This window comes from Hyperolius riggenbachi, chromosome 1 (assembly GCF_040937935.1).
Source record: "Hyperolius riggenbachi isolate aHypRig1 chromosome 1, aHypRig1.pri, whole genome shotgun sequence".
NCBI lineage: Eukaryota > Metazoa > Chordata > Amphibia > Anura > Hyperoliidae > Hyperolius > Hyperolius riggenbachi.
In genome coordinates, this window is record NC_090646.1 from 459,545,241 (window position 1) to 459,571,459 (window position 26,219).

At 43.5% G+C, this 26,219-nt stretch overlaps 1 protein-coding gene across 1 annotated transcript in view; it reads right to left on the bottom strand.

Moving 5' to 3' along the window:
* The window catches only part of LOC137520706 (unconventional myosin-XVIIIb-like), an 816,938-nt gene that overhangs the window by 550,625 nt on the left and 240,094 nt on the right, over nucleotides 1–26,219 (bottom strand). The window contains exon 14 of the mRNA XM_068238990.1: nucleotides 2,607–2,777. Coding sequence (XP_068095091.1) covers nucleotides 2,607–2,777 — 171 coding nt within the window. The remainder of the gene's footprint in view (nucleotides 1–2,606; nucleotides 2,778–26,219) is intronic.

A 26,219-nucleotide genomic window follows, 5' to 3' on the forward strand; every position in this document is an offset into this window, starting at 1 on the left:
TTCAGTCGTTCGCACGCGGAATCCGACGTGTGTACGGACTATCGTTCGCGTGATAAGACTGGTTTCCAGCGATCTGCCCGGCGAACGATAGTCTGTACACACGTCGGATTTGACGTGCGAACGACTGAACGACGGAACGTTCAAACGACGGGTCGTTCGCAAAAATCCGACGTGTGTATGGGCCTATAAAATAACTGTACCCAGCAGTTTTATCAAGACCAGCATAAAACATGAGCAAAAGTGAAGCAGATGCCTAGTGCAGCCAATCAGAGCTTTACCCGATGTACCAGCTGAAAGATTATTGGTCGCTCCGAAGAACTACTTTTTTTAAAAGATATTAAGGTACTTACATATTATCCCATCAGGCAGGCTTGGCAACTTTTTGTTAAAATTCTGTTTGCTCCCCCAGGAAGATCTGTCCTTTTTTAGAAAGCTGAAAGTCCTGGCTTTGCACCGAGTCCCGAATTGGTATGATGCTCAGTTCCCAAGTTATGGAGTTTTGAAGGAGGGGTGTCCCCTGATCTTGGCTGCAGAAAGTGCAATTACAGAAGTACGGGACAAACCCGACATGATGATAAGCAGCACACCAGGTAGGTCTTCTTCTTCCTTCGTAGCATAAATCTGTGTCTTCATAACTTATGTCAAGTGCCCTGGGTCTCTCATTACAGATGAAGGAGCAGCGCAGCTATGCACCCTCGTCTCCTGTCTTACTGGCATGGGCAGGAGACTCAATTCCACTGTGCTCCCTGCAGCAAAGTGCAGGGGACACCCGTCCCCCCTAACTTGGGAATGGGGCATCGCAAACCCCCCTGTTTTGGGAATGGGGCATCGCAAGGAAAGCCCGGACTTTCAGCTTTTCAAAAATGGTTAGATCTGGCTAGGGAATCAAACAGGATTTTAACAAAAAGCTGCCAAACTTTCCGGATGGGAAAATATGTAAGTACCGATATTAATTAGCCATCATCTATGAATCAGGTGGGGCGAGGGAGGGAAATTACAAGTCACATGTCCACATATACATAAATGTGAATTCCAAAGACTTTGCATAAGGGATTGGTATACTAAACTTAATAAAACATTTCATCAGAACAAAGAGAAGTAGAATCATGCAGAACACAAGCACAAGAACACATTCTAGCAAAATGGTGTTTATTAGATGCCAGTTTCTAAGCTCGTATATCTGAAACCCTGGCAGACAGTTGTCCGCACACCTGGTCTTGTTGCTGGGAAACAGTGTGCCTTAGATTAGTTGTTAAAATACTCTGTGTTCTTTGCTTGGCATATATAAGAATAAAAAGAATGAGGCCATGAAAACGGCCCCAGGTGAAACATCCCCATGCAGATAATTTATCTTTTAATTTTGGAATATAGAGAACAATTGCAAGTAGCAGAGTCACGTGGATAATTGATAACTAGACATTACCATATAATGAATTATACTGATTGCTTTGATACACTGGGAAAAGCAATGTCGATCTGTAATCAGTTATGCTAATTTTACCAAATGGGTAAAGCGAAGTTCTTACAACTCCATGCTATAGCAATAGCAATCATTGAACTAATGCAATTTATACAGGCTGTCTTCGTAACTGCGATAAGAAATGTAGGAAGCAGCTCGAACAATCGCCACATTATTTGATAAAAAATTTAGTTTGTTTAGATAGGCTAAGAGGGGTTATAAACATAATACAAGCATTTGGCTGAACACTAAAAGCATTTCTTTGTGAACAAAAGAACAATGGATGATGATGCCAGTCAGACACTCAGCCTGCTGAGTTTGATTATATCACACAAGCATAAGGGTAGGCCAGGAAAGCTGGCCAGTGTCAAACAGACTCTTCTATTCAAGGTATTATTGCTACACAGTTGCTCAGCAAACCTGCTGAAATAGTGCTACCAGATACTGTTTCAGCAGATAATAGTCTGCAATGTTTTTGCCAGCATCTGCTCAATAGTAGAGCAGATGAGGAAGCTTGTCAGCCTGCCATTGGCAGAGTAAACTATTATGTCTTAAGGCATCATGTAGCTAGTGTAGGTGTAACTCAAAAACTGTCACGGTGCTGCAATGCTTTAGTGTTTTATCGTATGAACGTGTGTGTATTGGACAGACAAATCTGGTTTCTTTTTAAATAATAAAGAATGTAAGACATCTATAGGATTTCAATCCTAATGAAACATGTTTATAAACTGAGACAAACGTGGTACATTTACAAAAGTTTGCCCCAATAACAATCTATCTGCATATATACATATTTCATGTGATGCAGTCATAGATGGTCAGCTATACTATAGACCATTTTTTCTTCAGATCGACATGGTCATGGTCAGAGTGCTAATAGCCACAGGAGGAGTGCTTTATGAGCAACAGCTGTATTATCTTTGTACTGTGTCAAGAAGAACAATCTTGTGGAGGCTGAACATTTGACAATATAAGGTCAGACCTCTGTTAAGAACTAATGTAATATTCAGTGATGTGAGGAGTTATTGTGGGATACTTAAGATATTTGGCGTTTGCCTATCTTTACTGTTAGAAACTGTATCACCTGCTTTTGTTTTATTTCCAACAGACTGATTGTTTTTATTTAGTAAAACATAAGACACCGTACCTGGCTTGGTTTCATCATCTTGGTTACCTCCTCTGTTCCCAAGTGTGGCTTGTTCAATGATCTGCTTGAGGTGGTGTTTAAAGACGGCTGTAGAGAGCTCCTCACAGTCACATCCCAGCACATTGGCTGCATTGTTTGCCCAGTCAAATTTCATGAATTGCTTCCTTCCCACTGAAAGAATACAAGCAGCATTATAATAATCACCTTTCTATACATCTACATTGTTATAGGAAAATACAGTGGTATGAAGTGCTTTTATACATATTAATGCTTGTTTGTTAAAGCAAACCTGAAGCAAAAATAAACTTATGATATAATGAATTGTATGTGTAGTACAGTAGCTAAAGAATTAGTATCCCTTTAGTAGCAAAGAAAAGAGTCTCATGTTGCTTTCCGGGACAGGAAGAGTTAAAAAAAACTTCAGTAATCAAGGCTCTTGTTTAATTACCCTTGACAGATAACAGAGGGGGTGTTGAAAATGGAAGGGCCTAATCAAAGATTTGCAGTGGAGCCTATGATTTGCGCTTACGCCTCTGTTAGCAGATGCGTGCACTCCTTTAAAGGACAACTGAAGTGGGATGTACAGTGGGTTGCAAAAATATTCGGCCCCCTTGAGGTTTTCCACATTTTGTCATATTACTGCCACAAACATGAATCAATTTCATTGGAATTCCACATGAAAGACCAACACAAAGTGGTGTACACATGAGAAGTGGAATGAAAATCATACATGATTCCAAACATTTTTTACAAATAAATAACTGCAAAGTGGTGTGTGCATAATTATTCGGCCCCTATTGATCTGAGTGCAGTAAGTTGCCTATAGACATTGCCTGATAAGTGCTAATGACTAAATGGATTGCACCTGTGTGTAATCTAATGTCCGTACAAATACAGATGCTCTGTGAGGGCCTCAGAGGTTGTCTAAGAGAATATTAGGAGCAACAACACCGTGAAGTCCAAAGAACACACAAGACAGGTCCAAGACAGGTCAGGGATCAAGTTATTGAGTAATTTAAAGCAGGCTTAGGCTACAAAAAGATTTCCAAAGCCTTGAACATCCCAAGGAGCACTGTTCAAGCGATCATTCAGAAATGGAAGGAGTATCGCACAACTGTAAACCTACCAAGACAAGGCCGTCCATCTAAACTCACAGGCCGAACAAGGAGAGCGCTGATCAGAAATGCAGTCAAGAGGCCCATGGTCACTCTGTACGAGCTGCAGAGATCTACAGCTCAAGGTGGGAGACTCTGTCCATAGGACAACTATTAGTCATGCACCGTACAAAGTTGGTCTTTATGGAAGAGTGGCAAGAAGAAAGGCATTGTTAACAGAAAGCATAAGAAGTCCTGTTTGCAGTTTGCCACAAGCCATGTGGGGGACACAACAACCATGTGGAAGAAGGTGCTCTGGTCAGATGAGACCAAAATGGAACTTTTTGGCCAAAATGCAAAACGCTATGTGTGGCAGAAAACTAACACTGCACATCACTCTGAACACACCATCCCCACTGTCAAATATGATGGTGGCAGCATCATGCTCGGAGGGTGCATCTCTTCAGCAGGGACAGGGAAGCTGGTCAGAGTTGATGGGAAGATGGATGGGGCCAAATACAGGGCAAACTTGAAAGAAAACCTCTTGGAGACTGCAAAAGACGTAAGACTGGGGCAGAGTTTCACCTTCCAGCAAGACAATGACCCTAAACATAAAGCCAGGGCAACAATGGAATGGTTTAAAACAAAACATATCTATGTGTTAGAATGGCCCAGTCAAAGTCCAGATCTAAATCCAATCGAGAATCTGTGGCAAGATCTGAAAACTGCTGTTCACAAATGCTGTCCGTCTAATCTGACTGAGCTGGAGCTGTTTTGCAAAGAAGAATGGGCAAGGATTTCAGTCTCTAGAGGTGCAAAGCTGGTAGAGACTAGAGATGTCCCGAACGGTTCGCCGGCGAACGGTTCCCGGCGAACTTCGGTGGTTCGCATTCGCCTGCCAAAGGCGAACTTTCCCAGAAGTTCGATTCACCCCATAATGCTCTATTGAGCAGAACTTTGACTCTCTACATCACAGTCAGCAGGCACATTGCTGCCAATCAGACTGCACTCACTGCTAGAGCCCCACCCCCACCCCTTATAAAAGGCAAGGTCCTTGTGCCATTTGACTCACTCATCTGCCTACACTAATTAGTTAAGGGACAGCTGCTACACACAGTCTGCTAGGGAGAGTTTAATTAGCCTCTTGTAGGCTTATCCCACCTCCCTACCCTTCTACCTATTACCTCCTCCCTCCTACCAGAGGGAGGAGGGTCTCATCTGCCAGGGAATTACAGTATTTCAAAAACCAGCTTACATACCGTGGCTGGGAATTGAACCCAGGTCTCAGTGTATGGTAGGTAACTAACATATCCATTATACCACCAACACTACTAGCTGAAGCTAGCCTAGCATGTACCATTTATGCTCAATCCAAAAGAAAAGACAAATAACATTTATATCACGCTTTTCTCCTGGCAGACTCAAAGCGCCAGAGCTGCAGCCACTAGGGCACGCTCTATAGGTAGTAGCAGGAAGACTTGCCTAAGGTCTCCTACTGAATAGGTGCTGGCTTACTGAACAGACAGAGCCGAGATTCGAACCCTGGTCTCCTGTGTCAGAGCCCTTAACCATTACACCTTCCAGCCACTGCTTAAGGATTTGGGGAGGGGGAGGGGGGAGAAGGGAGGAGGAGGGGGGAGGAGGGAGAAGGAGGGAGGAGGGTGGAGGGAGGAGGGGTGGAGGGAGGAAGGAAGGAGGGGGGAGGGGGGAGGAGGGGGGAGGGTGGAGGGAGAAGGGAGGGAGGAGGGAGGGAGGGAGGAGGTAGGAGGGAGGGAGGAGGGTGGAGGGAGGAGAGTGGAGGGGGGAGGGAGGAGGGTGGAGGGAGGGGGGAGGAGGAGGGTGGAGGGAGGAGGGTGGAGGGAGGAGGGTGGAGGATGGAGGGTGGAGGGTGGAGGGAGGAGGGTGGAGGTTGGAGGGAGGAGGTTAGAGGGTTGAGGGATGTGGGTGGAGGGATGAGGGTGGAGGGAGGAGGGTGGAGGGTGGAAAGAGGTGGGTGGAGGGTGGAAGGAGGAAGGTGGAGGGTGGAGGTAGGAGGGAGGAGGGTGGAGGGAGGAGGGTGGAGGGTGGAGGGAGGAGGGAGGAGGGAGGAAGGTGAAGGGTGGAGGGACTTCCTCCAGGTATTAGATCTCTTAAAATATGTTTTATATCATTTTTTCAGCCAGTAGAAATTTTTCAAAATTTTTAAGTTCGCCTCCCCATTGAAGTCTATTGCGGTTCGCAAGGGAGGAGGGTGGAGGTTGGAGGGAGGAGGGTGGAGGGATGAGGGAGGAGGGGTGGAGGGTGGAGGGATGAGGGAGGAGGGGTGGAGGGAGGAGGGTGGAGGGAGGAGGGTGGAGGGAAGTGGGTGGAGGGTGGAAGGAGGAGGGAGGAGGGTGGAGGGAGGAGGGAGGAAGGTGAAGGGTGGAGGAACTTCCTCCAGGTATTAGATCTCTTGAAATATGTTTTATATCATTTTTTCAGCAAGTAGAAATTTTTCTAAATTTTTAAGTTCGCCTCCCCATTGAAGTCTATTGCGGTTCGCAAGGGAGGAGGGTGGAGGGAGGAGGGTGGAGGGAGGAGGGTGGAGGGACGAGGGAGGAGGGGTGGAGGGTGGAGAGAGGAGGGGTGGAGGGTGGAGGGAGGAGGGTGGAGAGTGGAGGGAGGTGGGTGGAGGGTGGGAGGAGGAGGGTGGAGGGTGGGAGGAGGAGGGAGGAGGGTGGAGGGAGGAGGGAGGAAGGTGAAGGGTGGAGGGACTTCCTCCAGGTATTAGATCTCTTGAAATATGTTTTATATCATTTTTTCAGACAGTAAAAATGTTTCTAAATTTTTAAGTTCGCCTCCCCATTGAAGTCTATTGCGGTTCGCAAACTTTTTCGCGAACCGAACTTTCCGCAGAGGTTCGCGACATCACTAGTAGAGACATACCCTAAAAGACTGGCAGCTGTACTTGCAGCAAAAGGTGGTTCTACAAAGTATTGACTCAGGGGACCGAATAATTACGCACACCCCACTTTGCAGTTATTTATTTGTAAAAAATGTTTGGAATGATGTATGATTTTCGATGCACTTCTCACATGTACACCACTTTGTATTGGTCTTTCACGTGGAATTCCAATGAAATTGATTCATGTTTGTGGCAGTAATGTGACAAAATGTGGAAAACTTCAAGGGGGCCGAATACTTTTGCAACCCACTGTATATGGAGGCTGCCATATTTATTTCCTTTTAATCAATATCAGTTGCCTGGCAGTCGTGCTGGTCCTCTGCCTCTAATACTTTCAGCCATAGACCCTGAACAAACATGCAGCAGTTTAGGTGTTTCTGCATTATTGTTAGATCTGACAAGATTAGCTGCATGCTTGTTTCTGGTATGTGATTCAGACACTATTGCAGCAAAAGAGATCAGCAGGGCTGCCAGGTAACTGGTATTGTTTAAAAGGAGATAAATATGGCAGCTTTCATATTCTTCTCACTTCAGTTGTCCTTTGAAGCAAAAAACAAAGTCATTTTGGATCTATTAAAAACATACTTACTATGAAAGTTTACATGAAGATTCAGTTACACAACAGCAAATACATAGCTGTATTTAACCTTCCTGGCGGTAAGCCCGAACTGAGTTCGGGCTATGCCGCCGGAAGGCACCGCTCAGGCCCCGCTGGGCCGATTTGCATAATTTTTTTTTTGCTGCACGCAGCTAGCACTTTGCTAGCTGCGTGCAGTGCCCGATCGCCGCCGCTACCCGCCGATCCGCCGCAATTCCTCTCGCCGCGGCCGCCCCCCCCCCCCCAGACCCCGTGCGCTGCCTGGCCAATCAGTGCCAGGCAGCGCTATGGGGCAGATCGGAGTCCCCTCTGACGTCACGACGTCGATGACGTCGGTGACGTCATCCCGCCCGTCGCCATGACGACGGGGGAAGCCCTCCAGGAGATCCCGTTCTTTCAACGGGATCTCCGGATCTCCGATCGCCGGCGGCGATCGGAGGGGCTGGGGGGATGCCGCTGTGCAGCGGCTATCATGTAGCGAGACTTTGTCTCGCTACATGAAAAAAAAAAAAAAATTAAAAAAAAAAGATTTGCTGCCCCCTGGCGATTTTTTTGCAAACCGCCAGGAGGGTTAATGATATCTAAACATAAATATTCAATGGACTAGGCTCTATACGATACATATATAATCAGTTATACTGTCACAATTTGGTTTTTACACAGAATAATTCTTTTGCATAACATTTTCGTAGGAAACTATTAATTATCTTCAAGGCACAAATTAAGCATTAAAAACTCTGGTATTAGTAATATAATTACATATGCTGAGCTTATCAATGACCTGGTTTAAGTTATTGGTCGAAGTTATATTAAAATTGTTTCAGTTACATGTAGTAACTAGAGATGTCGCAAACATAGAATTTTCTATTAGCAAACAGTTTTGTGAGGTTTCTGAAACAATTTGTGAACCGGCACTTTCAAAGGAAATAAAGTATACATTTAAATGCGGTAAATGACAGATAATGTAGCAAACCTAACAATAGTGTAAATTTAAATATATGAAAAGAAAGAACAATCAGTTTCCTGATGAGGTTTCCAGGGGGTCTGTACGCAGTGCGTACAGACCCCCTGGAAACCCCTCCGGAGCCGCAATGCTTTGGCCAGTGATCACTATACAGCCGTGATATGGCTGTTTTAAAGATCCCTGGCATATTTTCCTATTTTTTTTAAACTTTTTTTTTTTATGTTCAGAGGGTGGGAAATAAAAGGTCCCCCTACCGAACCTTTTCAAACCCTTGTCCCCCATGCAGGCTGGGATAACCAGAATGCGGAGCCCCGGCTGAGTGGGGCTTTGCAACCTGAGCTATACCAGCCCGCATAGTCCATGGAATGGGGGGCTCTGGGGGAGAAGGGCGGCCAAGCCTCCCTCCCCCCCCCCCCGGAGCCCTTGTCTAATCCATGGACAAGGCGCTCTTCCCCACCTTCGGTGCTCCAGGAGGAGGTGGGGGTTGCCGACTCCCTGGGGGGTTCATGGTGGCATCTGGGAGTCCCCTTTAAGATGGAGACCCCCAGATGCCCACCCCCCCTTCCAGGAGAAATGAGTATAGGGGTAAAAAGTACCACTTACCCATTTACATAAAGGGTTAAATGAAATAAAAACACAACAAGAAGAAAAGTCCTTTATTTTTCTTAATTAACCAGAAATACTTACCTGTTCCTTTAAAAAAAAAAAGCCAATATTCTCACTCCAATATTCTCGGAGAAGGTCCCGCACCAATATCCTCTTGCGACCTTCTTGTTACATCTTGATTGAAGATCTCCGCTGGCTGCCGCCACACACCTCCGCAACATTGTCGACATCTCTGCTATAATAAGTATGGCAGAGCTCAAAGCATCTTTGAATTTGGCTCCAAGGCTCCCCACTAGTCTATTAACCTCCCTGGCGGTATGATTCCCGCGGTTGCACGGCCGCGGGAGGGTTTTTTTTCACTTTTTTTTTTCTTAGCATGTAGCTAGCTTAGCGCTAGCTACATGCTTCCCCCCTCCCTGCGGCGTCCCCTCGTAATGTCCGATCGCCGCCGGCGCCGCTTGCCCATAAGGAAATCCAGTTCTGAACAGGATTACCTTGAGGGCTTCCCCCGTCGCCATGGCGACGAACGGAGTGACGTCATCGACGTCATGGACGTTGTGACGTCACAGGGAGTCCCGATCTACCTCATAGCGCAGCCTGGCGGTGATTGGCCTGGCTGCGCAAGGGGTATGAGGGGGGCGCCTGTATCGCGGCGGGCGGCGGTGGCGATCGGACCAAACACACAGCTAGCAAAGTGCTAGCTGCGTGTTTGAAAAAAAAAATGATGCAAATCGGCCCAGCAGGGCCTGAGCGGCGCCTTCCGGCGGCTTACCCCGTGTCCAGCACGGGGTTACCGCTAAGAAGGTTAACAGACCAATGGGAAGCCTTAGAGCCAAATTCAAAGATGCTTTAGCTCTGCTATACTAAGTATACTATACTATACTATAGTATATATACTATATACTATACTAAGTATAGCAGAGCTGCCTTGCTCTCTGTCCTCCACGGTTCTCAGCTCCACTCTTCTCCCCGCTCACCGTACCGATAGCGCCCACCTATGCTGTGCAATGGGTGCTCCAGGGTGCTATGGGTGCTCCAGGGTGACAGCATAGGTGAGCGCTATCGGTGCAGTGAGTGGGGAGGAGAGTGGAGCCGGGAGCCGTGGAGGGCAGAGAGCGACGCAGCTCTGCTATACTTGATATAGCAGAGCTGTTGGCAGTGTTGTGGTGGTGTGTGGCCACTGTCCCTGTCCACACCCCCTAAAAATTTGGTGTTTCTAGCATGTACAGTAAGGGGGCTTTGCTATTAACTGTTAAAGTCGGCAGCCGCTCGCCTTCCATTAAAGTCTATGGGAAAAATGCTCGCCGGCAAACTGTTCAGGCCATCTCTAGTAGTAACAAGCACCTCCCAACATCCCCCACCACCCAAGATTTTTTTTCTCCTCAAAGCATTACTAAAAAATTGAACATTTAATTTAAATTGAGGCCAGAAATTTTTGTTATGCCAAAGCAGCTCAATATCACAGCCAGACCAGTCTATTCACGCTCTGAAATTATGCTAGAAATGAAATGTGTGAGTGCTAAAAAGTGACAGCGTGACTACCATCTACAATGGACTGGTCAGTGCTATGCTAGTGCTCTGTCCTTGGTGCTGAAGTTTCACTGTTTAAAAGATAGATCACGTTTTAGTGGAATGCTCTGTTGTAAGAGAAGCACACATTGTTGTGCTTTAGAAGTTATTAAAGAGTAGCACTCTGACTGACCTAATTTTTCTCTCTTATTTGTTAATTATTTCTTGTTTGTGTATTAGGAATGCACTCATGCAATGCATATACATTTTTATACTGCTTTAAGTATTGGAGATTTTGGTTAGAGTATTGACTGTGCCAAGACGATATATCTGTATTTTAGTTTATTATCTGTACTTGAGCCAGTAAATTAAGCTATCACAGTCTAGAGCAGAATTCCCAAACCCCGTCCTCAAGGCCCACCAACAGTACATGTTTTGCAGAAAACCACAAACATTCACAGGTGAGGTAATTAGTGTCTCAGCAGAGCTGATTAGTTACCTCTTCCACAAAACATGCACTGTTGGTGGGCCTTGAGGACAGGGTAGGGGAACACTGGTCTAGAGAGATGACATATGAAGAAGTGGAGTGCCAAACGCAGTATTCACAGTGCCAGCTACGGTAAGGGCTGGTTGACACTCGGAAGCTTTTCAGTGTTTTGCTGATCACCGGTGATCAGCAAAGCGCTGGAACTATTGGATCCCTACAGGCTCATTCTCACTGCAGCGTTTACGATTTGTATAAATCGCAAACTCACTGCATAGAGCATGTAGAATGGGAATCGAAAATTGTGGTAAAACCGCAAAATTTTGTGCCGTGCGATTTGCGCTCCCAGAGTGAAGTAGCCCTATGAGGCCTTCCAGAGCTGCCACAGCATGTTCCTATTGCTTAATGCAGAAACCAGCCCTTGCTGATCTGGGTCAAAAAGAGAAGGAACGGTGTGAGGCCAGCCATACACTATACAACTGTGTATTCGATCGGTATTACCATCAACCCATTATTGATGTTGTGATCAACCTGCAACGAACATTATTATCAACATCACATGTTGGTTCTCATGATGCCGATCAAGGGTCAATCATGCTGCTGATAAAAACACAATTTTGCCCATTTTTTATTTTTGTCTAATCAAATGTCTAATTGGGTAAAAAAAAATGATATCTTGTATAGCCAGCTTTATTCTGGCTCATTTTAATTTTGAAATTTAGAGTTTAGATCCACTTATACTGGCAATTATTAGTTTAGCTAAAAACAATTTTCATTTAGGCTGCTTTCATTCCATTTTTCATCTCTTTATGAAACCTAATTACCTGTGATTCCATTTATGTTCATTAATGCACTACAATGAAATCTCACTCAGCTCAGGCAAAGCTAAGGTGTTATGGAGGATGTTTCTCTCACTAGTGAGTTGATCAGTATTTCAGCCCGTTAATCAGCAGTGGACCTCACAGCAGTAAAATGTGTTAAATTTACGCTCATTAATTAACAGCCCTAAGAAATCACTGGCTTGTCACCAACAAAGAGACTTCACACTTCCGCCCTAGTTGTTGATACAAAAAAGGAGGTAATTAGAGGAAATTACAATGTGACTTGTGAACATAAGCTCAAACTACTAGTCTATTAGCATGCAAGAAAGACAATTTAGGTGAGAGGTTAATGAGTGAATGATTAATGCCCTGAAGGGAATACGATGGCTAGGGATGCTCACCGAATTCCGCGATTCCGATCGAAAATTGGCAATTCCGCTCCGTCGCATCAGAACGGAATTGCTATAGCGCTAAACGGTAATTCCGGAATTGCTATTTGGAATTCCGTCGGAATACAGATTTTTTAAGCCAATCAGAAGGAAGACCCTAGACAGAAGCTTAACAGTGAAAACAACAGTATTTCTGCATGAAAAATTGGAATTTCAGCACCAATTAGAGTCTTAACAAACACCAACCAATCCTACGTTACCAACCAGCTCCCTAGCTACCTATCATAAGCTATCCCACCCATTTTATATATAAGAGAGCTGTGACAGGCACAAAGCTTGTGGGTTTCAGTCTGGTGTTGGAGAGAGAGACAGACCCATATTAGTTGTTTCAACATAAAACAATAGTTTTTTTAAAGACTGTATATAAACCAAAAGTATTATTAAAGACTGTGAGAGAGAATTAGACTGAGTGTGAGCTATTAGTAGTAGTAGCTAGGTGTATTTGTGAGAGAGTGACAGTAGATTGTTAGTTTGAGTGATAGATTGTAGTGTAGTGTGCTAGTAGTTGCAGTGTGGAGAGGGTTAGACAGAGCCAGCCAGACCGCAGGCTTAGTGTTTGATAGAGTGAGTTAGGTGATTGATTAGTTGAGTGTAGTGTATTTTTTTTCCTAAGTTCATTTTCTGTTTTTGTTTTGTTTTTTATTTGTATTTTGATTTATTTTCTTTATTTCACCCCCTTATTTTCTTATCTGTTCTGTTGCTCATACCCCTTCCCCAATAAAGTTTGTGGCCCCGAAACAATGGAATGAGAGCAGCAGTAATTTCCTGCCACTCCTAAAAGAAAATGGAGTGATGGTGGTGTTGGTGGATCACATCAAGTACGTGATCAGGTTGAGGGTGGCAGCAGCAGGAAGCTTGTCAGACATGTCTTCCCTGTGTTCGCACACAGGAAAATGTTGACAGAGAAGCAGGCGAAGAAAGTTGTTGATTATTTAGATCAGGAACCCAGTCTGAGGGACTAGAAGCTAGTTGCAGCAGCACCAGTAGTGGTCAGGTTCCTCATGACCAGAACCTGGCCACAGCTCCTTCTCTTAATGAGGTTGCTTCCTCCCAGTACTCTCCTCCAGAAGTAAAGCACACCTACGTCGATGAGAGAGATGTGGAGAAGGATTGGGAGGAGGCATTGGAGGAGACCATTGTTCCAAGCTCCCAAGAAGTGGTGCATTCTGTGGTGACAGAAATGGCCCGTGTTTTCTTCATCCAGTGTCACCAGTCAACATCACCACCAGTCAACTACAAAGGAGTTTGGTGGCCAGGTTGAGGGTCCAGAAGAGTCACTTATGGGTTCCAGTGCTTTGGTTGAACTGGATGATATTTTGGATGATGAGGAGGCTGTTCCACGTGGTCGCCATCTGGTGGGTTAGGCACTAGCAGGCGTGAGCAGCATGGAGAAACAGAGCAGACGGTTAGCCAGCAGCCTGCAAGTGCTTTCCCGTCTGTCAGTACCCACCAGTCCAATGCTGAGCATGGACATGCTAGAAAAGGTCGCACCACTCGCACCACTGCTCCATGTGCACGCACGTTCCCATCATGGAACTATTTTACTGTTCTGGAAGAGGATGAATCCAGGGCCGTCTGTTCTGTGTGCCGTAAATCGGTGAGCAGAGGCAAATCGGGCACCGGGTTCGGCACTTCAGGGCTGATAAGCCATCTGTGCAACCACCACAGACGGGAGTTCGAATATGTAAAAAATTACAATAAGATGGGTGGAGAAAAAGCAGCAGCAACAGGCCCCTTCTCTTCTTTTTCTAGTCGTCCTGTCCCTATCCAAACTGCTCAGTCCCATTATACTTCAAATCCCTCTGCATGCCAGGCTGGAAGAGGGCTCCAGAGAGTCCAGACCTCGGCAAGCACCTCGTTATCACCCTTGTTGGTTTCCTCCGAAATATCACCAGTGTTCCAGCGTCAGGCCTCTGTGCCAGAAATGTTGCAGATGAAGCGGCTGCTCCTGGCAAGGCTGTTGGGCCAACAGCTGCTGCCCTACCAGTTTGTGGAGCGTTAGACTGTAACGCTTCTGGGAGCTTTTAATCATAGGACGCAAGCGTTTTCCCGTCGGGTGAATTAGAAATAGTGCCGCTGATCATTGTTGAACCGCAATTTCTCGACGTCATGCGTGATTCATAACGTGTGCACAAAATTGGGTTTGTGCACGCATTAGCTAATGTGAAAGAGCCCTTAGGGCAGCAGGGGGGTGCAACATACTAGCTGGTCCTTTTCTTGCTGCCTACTATTATTATTATTTATTGTATTTATAAAGCACCAACATATTACGGAGCTCTGGACAATAAATAGGGATAAATAGATTAGAGGTAGCAAATGGTTAAACAACATAGCACAAGGTTATACATACAATTAGGGTATAAAATGCGGTTTACAGAGACCCGGCAAAAGAAGTCCGAGTTAGTCCATGAGAAGGGTGTAATTGCCGGGGTAGTAAAATTAAGAAGGACACACTAAGGGAGGGGGGAGGCCCTGCCAAGGCTTACAATCTAAAGTGTGGGGGACACATAAGGTAGGACTGTGGAAAGGGTGATTGACAGAGAGTTAAGGTGGCCATACACTGGTCGATGTGCCATTAGATCGACCAGCTGACAGATCCCTATCTGATCGAATCTGATCAGATAGGGATCGTATGGCTGCCTTTACTGCAAACAGATTGTGAATCGATTTCAGCCTGAAACCGATCACAATCTGTTCAGCTGCTCCTGCCGCCTGTCCCCCCCCCGTATACATTACCTGAGGCTGGCTCCCGGGCGTCTTCTCCGCACTGCACCGCACCGCTGTTCTTGCTCCATCCCGGCGCTTCCTGTGTTACTCCGTGACCAGGAAGTTCAAATAGAGCGCCCTCTATTTCAACTTCCTGGTCACCGGAGTGACACAGGAAGTATAAGCGTACACTGGGACATGCGGAAATGCGGTGCAGCAAGGAGAAGAGGACCCCGGAGCCAGCTTCAGGTAATGTATACATGCTCGGATCGGGCCCGAATCGTACGCCGCAAGCGACGCGCTCCTACCGCCGGGCGATCGAGGGTAATTTCCCGCACGGCGCGATCGACGGTCCGATCCGATTTCGGGAGGGAATCGGATCGGCGGGTGCGTTTAGCGCAAGCGATTGGCAGCAGATCCGATCCCAGGATCGGATCTGCTGTCGAAACGGCCGTGAATCGAGCCAGTGTATGGCCTGCTTTAGAGTGTGGTAGATGTGGGGTAGGCTATTTAAAAAAAAATGTGTTTTGAGGGCTTGCTTGAAGGTGTTGAAGGAAGGAGCGAGTCTGAGGGGGAGTGGAAGGGAGTTCCATAAAGTGGGGGCAGCTCTTGAGAAGTCTTGTAAGCGTGCATGGGAATGAGAAATGCGCCTACTAGAGTGCATGGCAGGTCACCTAGAGGGCAGAAATCTCAGGGGAGATGGCATGCTTATATTTGGAGGAGGGGTCTTAAATACATTCTTCAACATTCAACATGATGTGTTATGAGATAATGTGGGACTTCCTCCACTTATTTAAGTAAAAAAGTGTGTGTGTGTGTGTGTGTGTGTGTGTGTGTGTGTGTGTGTGTGTGTGTGTGTGTGTGTGTGTGTGTGTGTGTAGTGTGTGTGTGTAGTGTGTGTGTAGTGTGTGTGTGTGTGTGTGTGTGTGTGTGTGTGTGTGTGTGTGTGTGTGTGTGTGTGTGTGTGTGTGTGTGTGTGTGTGTGTGTAGTGTGTGTGTGTGTGTGTGTGTGTGTGTGTGTGTGTGTGTGTGTAGTGTGTGTGTGTAGTGTGTGTGTGTAGTGTGTGTGTGTAGTGTGTGTGTGTGTGTGTGTGTGTGTGTGTGTGTGTGTGTGTGTGTGTGTGTGTGTGTGTGTGTGTGTGTGTTAAGAGTTCTGAGGTACAAATGCTGGTTATATGTATGTATATATATATATATATATATATATATATATATATATATATATATATATATACAGTTCACTGAGGCCTCTATGATGACATGACAATGACAAGTCTGGTTAATCTTTAAAATCACTTCAATGCATGTTTCGAAATTCCATAGTTAATCTGGTTACAGTTCAAACAGTTTGGGAATTCAATGTAGTCTTATCTGTGAATCATGACACCCAGACACAGAAACGCCTCTGCTTTAAAATGTAATAAGAAGTGCACAAGTGCATGGAGTCTGTATGTTCTCCCCATGTCTGTGTGGGTTTCCTCTGAGCACTCTGGCTTCCACCCACGTACCAAAACATATAGATATGATAATTGGCTTCTCTCTATATTGGTCCTAGACTACGATGGACATATGACTATGGTAGGGATTAGATTGTAATCCCCTCAGAGAGACACTTAGTAAGAAGACTATGTACTGCGTAAAGTGCTGTATAAATTGTCAGTGCTATATAAAACTAAATAATAATAATAACAATGAAAGTGAGCCTGTCATAATAACTGAGACATGAACACAGGGCCAAAGTTCAGATGTATGTTGTTGAATCACTCATACTAGTCTCCTGCTGCTGTTGCTGAATAATTAGCAGTGACATCTGACAACATCATATAACCTTGATTAGTGAGACACCACATTCCTAAGTGTTTTTTTGTTAGTCACTGGTTTCCTTTATCACTATTTACATTGTCTTATAATAGTATGGCCATCCACAGAATCTAAAATCCACAATAAAAATACAGACGAAGGTAATGATAAAAAGAAACACAAATAGAAGATTGTCTATTATTTAAGGTTTTTCATCAGTCATCTAGTTGATTCTCTTTGAGGTTCTGTCTGAATCAAACACTGTTACCATGACAACATGATGCCTTAGTACCATTGTTTATCTTGTCACTCAGGAGAGAACAGCTTATCTCTGATAATGGTGCATGGCAGGAGGAATATGTGATTCAGACAAGAGGTCTTCACAGACATGTTCACTAACCATCCCCTTGTCTATTTGATGCTGAAAGCCTGTAAGACATTCTGCAATATTAAAGGCTGCGGAGAAATCAATTGGAAATATAATACAAGGGCACTGACTGAAATAGGTCAGAAAAAGTCCTTTCCTTGCCTGCTATCTTCATTCTACTGGTAAATGATGGCTTTAATGAAAAAGACAGTTTCTAAGAGTGGTGTACATATCAGGACAGCTCAATATCAGGAAAAGTCAGCAGAACAGATGAACCTATGTCTTTCCACGCAGGCTGCTGTCTGAATGTGTATGGCTATAATTTAGGAAGATCACTGGGCAATCTAATTGTAAATACAATGCACATAAACCTATTCCATAAAACACAAAGCCGATGTTTCCTACCATTGTATACCAGATGTATACAATGTATACTCTACAATGTAAAAACACATAAATACTATCTACACTATCTATAGTGTATTGTATATATTATCCCTGTGTTTGTGTGCATTTAACCTGGGCACTCCAGAGTAGAGATGGCCCGAATGGTTCGCCGGCAAACGGTTCCTGGCGAACTTCCGTGGTTCTTGATCGCGGAGAACCGGGAACTGTTCCGGAACTTTGGTTCGCCCCCATAGTGCATCATGAGGGTCAACTTTGACACCAATTAGGCTACACTCCCTCCTGAAGCCCCCCCCCCTCCCCTTATAAAAGGCAGGCAGCGTCAGGCATTGGACTCACTCGTGTGCCTGCAGTAATTAGAGAAGGGATAGCTGCTGCAGACTCTCATAGGGAAAGCTTAGTTAGGCTCTTGTGGGCTTGTTAGCTTGCTCCTGGCTGATTGTTATTGCTAAAAAAAAGCACCCCTCAACAGCTCTTTTGAGAGCTAATCTTGTTCTTGTGATCAATTTTTTTTTGTGTGGCCAACTTGCATTATATGTCACTGTGCCTATCCAGTACCTGTCTGTGTGTGACAGGTGCACATGTAATACCCATCCCTGCATATACCTACTACCTGTTGTTCAATTCAGTGCAGCCACCTACCTACGTGAGCGCACGCAGTGTCACTGTGCCTGTACGGTACCTGTCTGTGTGTGACAGGTGCACATGTAATACCCATCACTGCATATACCTACTACCTGTTGTTCACTTCAGTGCACCCACCTACCTACGTCATTGCACGCAGTGTGATATACCACTCATACCACTCCGTGCATACCTGTTAACTGCACCTGTGTGACTGACTGCACATTGTATTAGACAAGACAGTACATACCTTTCACTTCATCCCCCCCAATATGGACAAAACAAAAGGCAGAGGCAGGCCGCCTGGCAGGTCTGTTCGAGGTCGCGTTGTCGTGATTTTGTGCGGCCCGCGACCAAAGTACAGTGTTCAGAAGAAGGCACGTGCCATCAACCCCCAATATTGTCAGGACGTAGTTGACTATTTAACACAGAACACCTCATCTCTCTCAGTTTCCGCGCGGAAGCGTGACATATCTTCCTCCTTCTGCTCTGATTCTGGCACCCCACTTAACACTCAGTTGGCCGACACCACCAAAGTGCCATCACCCCAGGGCTCAGCGGTGTGGACATTTTTTTGTGTGTCTGCCTCAGATGAGAGCAATGCCATCTGTACTCTCTGCCACTGAAAATTGAGCCGTGGAAAGACCAAGACCCACATAGGGACAACTACCTTACGAAGGCACATGATTACAAAGCACAAACTGCAATGGGATGACCACCTGAGAGAAAGCAGCACACAAAAGCAAATTCACACACCACAGTGGAAGATATGCAACCATTTCTCAAAAAAGCGTACCGTGATGTTGAAAGGCAAGTGGTGTCATCTCTGGCACACAGCGTTGGGTCAAGGGACCATCTGACCACATGGTCTGCAAAGCACGGTCAGGCCTGCCTGCAGACTAAGTCACTCCCCACACAGCATCTTTGCCTGCAGGCCGCTTGACTGCCTTCTCCGCCACCACCAACAGGGTCCAGGACTCCAGGCGGATTTCTGAATTTTTAAAATCGCTGCTAGCAGCGGCCGCTATAATAATTTTTCTGGTGCATGTACATGCCTGCCTAATTTTTCTGGCTGCACTGCGGCTGCAACAACAAAACAAAAGGCATGTACATGTGCAAATTCCCCTTAGTAATCATTACCTTGCTGTGGTAAAGGGGCTTGCGTATCACAATGAAGCAATGACCGCCGGCTATATGAGTGTCTTGGGAGGGGGGGGCACACCCAAGATAATAAGGTCGTCCCTTCATTGTGGACAGACCAAATTTGATCAGCTGGACAGTCACTGTTCTGTCATTCAGCTACCTCAGCCCGGTGACCATATGGGCTTGAAAACCGCCATGGCCTGCACTCTGGCCATGGTGCGCACCAGTCCAGCACGGCCATCACTACACAAACAGCTGTTTGTGGTGCGTTACACAGTGAGTTTGGTGTGTCAGTGTGAAGCGGTACTCTAATTACATTCCCTGATTGATGTATACACATGCAAGATGTTTTAAAGCACTTTAGGCCTGCAGTTTAGCATTCACTGTGATTTCAGCCCTTAAAACGCTGCTTTGCGTCAAATGCAGATTTTTCCCTGGGACTTTTGGCATTTATCCCACTCCGCCATGCCCCTCTCCATGACCCCTTGAAACATCTTTTCCATCACTTTTGTGGCTAGCATACATTTTTCTAGTTTTCCAAGTTCGCCTCCCCATTGAAGTCTATTGCAGTTCGCGAAAGTTCGCGCGAACCGAACTTTCGTGGGAGGTTCACGAACATAAAATCGGAAGTTCGGGCCATCTCTACTCCAGTCCAGAGCACTGAGTTAATTGACTTTCCCTAGGATTAATATTACAAAATTGATCAGACATTAGGTTGTCCAGATAAAATGTAATCACTATCTACAGTAAATGGATAGTGTTAATAATCATAAATTGAAGCACTATGGACACCACTTATAAGCAAGTCGCGATCAGATATCGGATTGCCATTTCTTTGTTTGCCAGCAGATCTCTCCTTTAACATTTGTACTGTTTACATCACCTACCGTAATTTACATTAAAGTGGTTTCTTGGCCTTTGATTTTGAGCAGCAATAAGACTGATTACCTAAAGGAGAGGCTGCCATTCACTTACATAGTGGCTGCCACACTGCTCCTCCATAGCAAAGTGGTGAATAGGTGTTTAAAGTAGAACTAAACTCAGCACTTCCTCTCTGCTCTAAAAGACTAGCAACAGCATGATAACATGAAGGGAATATTGTTCATTCCAATTTATGGACATTCAAAAAGCACTGAAGTTTCAACTTGGTTTCACTTTTGCAGTAAGCACTGAAACGGTTAAGCCTCAGTGTTTACTGCATGTGAAGAGCTGCCTGGCTGAGCTCTCCTGCAGTCTACTTACAGTTGTTGATAACAACTAATTGCACGTTTGGATTTGGCTAAACAAACCCAGAACTAAGAGAAGTGAATTTCATCAGCAATTATATGTGGAATAAAGACTTTTCATTGTGTTGTACAAGAGTTTGGGTCCACTTTAAAAAAAAATCCTTGTTCTCCATTCTGCCTCACTGAAGCAAATTGTGTTCCCCACCTTCAAAGTGGCAAATGCTATTTGGTGGTCAGAACGCGGTGATCTTGCTGATCTCCCCCTTATGGATATAGTGATCCTGCAATCAGTACTTCTTAATGATCACCTCATTTGCACATGCGACAATCATCATTAGATGCTGAGACTCCAGCAAAGATAATGTTATTTTATTTTTATGGTGATCACTACATTATATATATATATATATATATATATATATATATATATATATATATATATATATATATATATATATATATATACAGTGGTGTGAAAAACTATTTGCCCCCTTCCTGATTTCTTATTCTTTTGCATGGTTGTCACACTTAAATGTTTCTGCTCGTTCGAAAACCGTTAACTATTAGTCAAAGATAACATAATTGAACACAAAATGCAGTTTTAAATTATGGTTTTTATTATTTAGTGAAAAAAAAACTCCAAATCTAAATGGCCCTGTGTGAAAAAGTAATTGCCCCCCCTTGTTAAAAAAATAACTTAACTGTGGTTTATCACACCTGAGTTCAATTTCTGTAGTCACCCCCTAGGCCTGATTACTGCCACACCTGTTTCAATCAAGAAATCACTTAAATAGGAGCTATCTGACACAGAGAAGTAGACCAAAAGCATCTCAAAAGCTCGACATCATGCCAAGATCCAAAGAAATTCAGGAACAAATGAGAACAAATGTACTGTAATTGAGATCTATCTGTCTGGTAAAGGTTATAAAGCCATTTCTAAAGCTTTGGGACTCCAGCGAACCACAGTGAGAGCCATTATCCACAAATGGCAAAAACATGGAACAGTGATGAACCTTCCCAGGAGTGGCCGGCCGACCAAAATTACCCCAAGAGCGCAGAGAAAACTCATCCGAGAGGCCACAAAAGACCCCAGGACAACATCTAAAGAACTGCAGGCCTCACTTGCCTCAATTAAGGTCAGTGTTCACGACTCCACCATAAGAAAGAGACTGGGCAAAAATGGCCTGCATGTCAGATATCCAAGGCTCAAACCACTTTTAAGCAAAAAGAACATTAAGGCTCGTCTCAATTTTGCTAAAAAAACATCTCAATGATTGCCAAGACTTTTGGGAAAATACCTTGTGGACCGATGAGACAAAAGTTGAACTTTTTGGAAGGTGCGTGTCCCGTTACATCTGGCGTAGAAGTAACACAGCATTTCAGCAAAAGAACATCATACCAACAGTAAAATATGGTGGTGGTAGTGTGATGGTCTGGGGTTGTTTTGCTGCTTCAGGACCTGGAAGGCTTGCTGTGATAGATGGAACCATGAATTCTACTGTCTACCAAAAAATCCTGAAGGAGAATGTCCGGCCATCTGTTTGTCAACTCAAGCTAAAGCGATCTTGGGTGCTGCAGCAGGACAATGACCCAAAACACACCAGCAAATCCACCTCTGAATGGCTAAAGAAAAACAAAATAAAGACTTTGGAGTGGCCTAGTCAAAGTCCTGACCTGAATCCTATTGAGATGTTGTGGCATGACCTTAAAAAGGCGGTTCATGCTAGAAAACCCTCAAATAAAGCTCAATTACAACAATTCTGCAAAGATGAGCGGGCCAAAATTCCTCCAGGGCGCTGTAAAAGACTTGTTGCAAGTTATCGCAAGCGCTTGATTGCAGTTATTGCTGCTAAGGGTGGCCCAACCAGTTATTAGGTTGAGGGGGCAATTTCTTTTTCACACAAGGCCATGTAGGTTTTGAGTTTTTTTTCTCACTAAATAATAAAAAACATCATTTAAAACTGCATTTTGTGTTCAATTATGTTATCTTTGACTAATAGTTAATGGTTTTTGATGAGCAGAAACATTTAAGTGTGAGAAACATGCAAAAGAATAAGAAATCAGGAAGGGGGCAGATAGTTTTTCACACCACTGTATATATATATATATATATATATATATATATATATATATATATATATATATATATTCTTGTTAAATTGTGGCAGATGGACATCTGCTATGTATGGCCAATCCATCCTGACAAGTCCATTCTGCTCTATATGAACTGGGAAGGTCATATATAGGTTGCATAGGGATTGAATCATTAGCATTTTAAAAAGCTGTGATGCCAGGAGAGTTAATTAATGCCTGGCATTGTTTCTTATTAATTCTCACTTAAAGGGAAGGTCCAAGCAAAAAAAAAAAATGAGTTTCACTTACCTGTGGCTTCTACCAGCCCCATGCAGCCATCCTGTGCACTCGTAGTCACTCACTGCTGCTCCAGTCCCCCGCTGGCAGCTTTCTGACCTCAGAGGTCAGGGCCGAATTGCGTACATTTTTACAAATTCCCGCTAGTGCAGGAACATTAACACATACATTTTTACGCGTTAGTGGTGCAACGCGTACATTTTTGTTCCTGCACTAGCTGGAATGCGTAAAAATGTATGCAATGTGGCCCTGACCTCCGAGGTCAGAAAGCTGCCAGCGGGGGACTGGAGCAGCAGTGAGTGACTACGAGGGCACAGGATGGCTACATGGGGCTGGTAGAAGCCCCAGGTAAGTGAAACTCATTTTTTTTTTTTTGCTTGGACCTTCCCTTTAATCCACTATTTTGAGTTGACAGTTATTTCTCTTGCAGAAAGCTTTGTTAAAGAAAGAAGAAGTAAAACAAAATAATACTTAAACTATAAACGTTACAGAATAGTATGTAGGTATAACACATTCCTAAATGACTAAGGACAGAAAGATGAGGTATTATTTAGTCTGTTATTGGCAATATGCTAATCAGTAGATACAAAAGATACAACAGAATTATATAAATAGGAAACATTAGATACAACAGAATTGTATAAATAGGAAACATTAGAAAAAAATATATATAAAAGACATAAGTTAAAAATTGGGGACCTGAAAAGTCCTAAGATGCCCCAAAGGTTAAAAAAAAGGTAAGTGGTGTCTATGGTATGAAAAGAAAGCATAGAGGCCCTCATTCAATTACCTTTACGTCTGTGTTTTCTCACAGGGGATCATTTTCAATCTATTATTATTATTATGTATTTATAGTACCGGTATATATAAAATAAGTTTTTTTTAGCCCCTCACAATTAAAAAGTACTTAAAAAACAAAACATTTATCATGTTTGAGGAGAAACCTTTTTTTTCAACACACCACAGTGTTTTGCATTGGCAGCACTGGCTTCTATGTTTTGTATGCTTGCTTTATTTATTGACATACTGGAGTGGAAATCAGAAATAGTTTACATTGTATACATAGTATAGCAATTATAGGATGGCATGAATTATACAAACTAAAAGTAGTCATTAATGTGCTGGCTTTTAGCAGTTTGTAGTTCAGTGGGTGGATGTAATTATTTTAAATGTGAGCGTCATCTGAAAAATTGTCTCCTTTCAAAAAGCTGCTATTTTAGGTCTCTGCTGATTCATTCTTATCAGATGCATTCTGAGAATTGCGTCAATATCCAAGACAACACGTCTTGTCATGTAGTGATAGTGCTTAAAAAAAACTGCCAGTAACATGGTTTTACTGCTGATCTCTGACCCCAGTATGTTAATGTACTCTTTAGTTAAAGTAGGATTTGTCAAAATGCTTTTACATGTACCGACACTGCAGCAGGCAGGATTTATACAACAAAGAGTAATGTGTAACAACAATCAATATATTTTAATGAAATGGAGCTCGCTGAAGCTGGTGTTGCTGTTTTAAAATGCTGAAAGGACTTTTAATAGGATTAATTGACAAGCAGTCTCGTTACTTGTCAAAATAAAAGAGATGGATGTCTATGATGTATCACAACCTGTAATGCGATGGTATTTTAGAGTGTTCAAAGACGTATGTACACAAACACAATTGTAGTGACAAAACATATTTGAAGCAGCTAATTTTAAGGGTTATTCTTGAAGCCTAAGTAGATCTATAACACTACAGAAGCTAATTTCCTGTCTCCAGCCAGCGTGCACACTAAAATATCAGGCTCACTGAAATATATATGTTGTAGGAATGGTGATTTAAGAAGGCTGAGAGCTTTATTAGGTTGCATTGACATGTGTTGCTGCATGCTTTTATGGGCATGCTCACATTTCTGTGTTGTTATGGATGGTGCACGTTATCCAAAGGATAAAGTAAGATTCTGACTGACGTGCATTGTTTAACATTTTACTATAGCAATTGTTCATGCTATGAAAAATAACCTGCATGTTACAATGTGCAGAGTGTGTTTTGTGTTATTACCCAATGCATATAATATGACTCGCCTTATTCCTATTTACACCAATTCAAACCAAGAGCTGTCCATTAAAGTGAACCCGAGGTGAGAGTTATATGGAGGCTGCCATATGTATTTCTTTTAAGCAATACCAGTTGCCTGGCTGTCCTACTGATCCTCTGCCTCTAATACTGTCAGCCACAAACCCTGAACAAGCATATGCAGATCAGGTGTTTCTGACATTATTGTCAGATCTGACAAGATTAGCTTAATGCTTGTTTCTGGTGTACTTCAGATACTACTGCAGCCAAATTGGTCAGCAGGGCTGCCAGGCAACTGGTATTGTTTAAAAGAAAACACATATGGCAGCCTCCATATCACTCGCACCTTAGATTTACTTTAATAGGACTTTTAACCTAATGATGTCTCTATAATGCTCCAGGGCCAATTAAATTAAATAATACTTCAAAAAATATTTTAATGGTATAAAATGCAAACATGTGCATTTGAAGCATGTAAACAAGATAAACAAAGCATAAAACAAAGCATAAAAATTAAGATGATTAAAATGATGTAATATTGTGACTCTACTCATACATATCTCTGCAGGTGTAGGTTACTACACTAGTAAACGTGAATGCATACATGCACATGTGCAGAAATGTACTTATCGTGCATTATGCCAGATTGCTAGACCATCAGTACAGTACTATCTGACGAAGCGCATGCACTGCCAAAGAATCCTAAACAAGCATGTAAAAGCTTTTATGCATTTGAATCTAATGAGGGGTTTAGTGGTAATTGGCTTCAACATGTTCATGTTTACATTATAAAAAAACTTTACCAGGAAGACATAAAACAAAACATCACTAAAGCAAACATGTTTTATTGTATGAAACGTATAGAAAATAAAAAAATAAAATAAAAAAAGGAAGATTTTAGTTTGTAGTCCCTGCTCTGTTATCTGATTTCCTCTTATTCCCTCTCTTTCTTGTATTTGTGGTGTCCATTAATAATAAAATGATCTAATTCACTTTTTAATAAGTCATTATATGTTTAGCATCTATGATGTAGGAGTGGGGGAACCCCAGGCCCTATGTCTGTTTTAGATAAGATCTGTAGCCTGCAGTACTATTGCTTTATTTTGTACTGCTGTTATTATACATAGGGAGCGTCACAAGTACCATCAATCATTCTGTATAGGTTCTGGTGATCTGATTGCAGTTTACATTTGGGATTGCTACAGGACCTCTTTGTAAAGGGAGTGGATGTAGAATCAGCCACTTTGTCCTGAGGACACACAGGACTCTCATTCCCACAATGTGCACTTCTCATAAGACTGTTGCATAAAGCTTGTATGCTTTATTTACACCACATTGTAAGCTTTTTTTATAGGTGTAGTGTTGTGTATTGTGCTTCAAAATAATTTTAAAGGGTTGGAGCGGGGAGAAGAAGGGAAAAGGCCGGCACTACAGTACACTATGCATGGAGGAGGGATCTTGGCAGTAA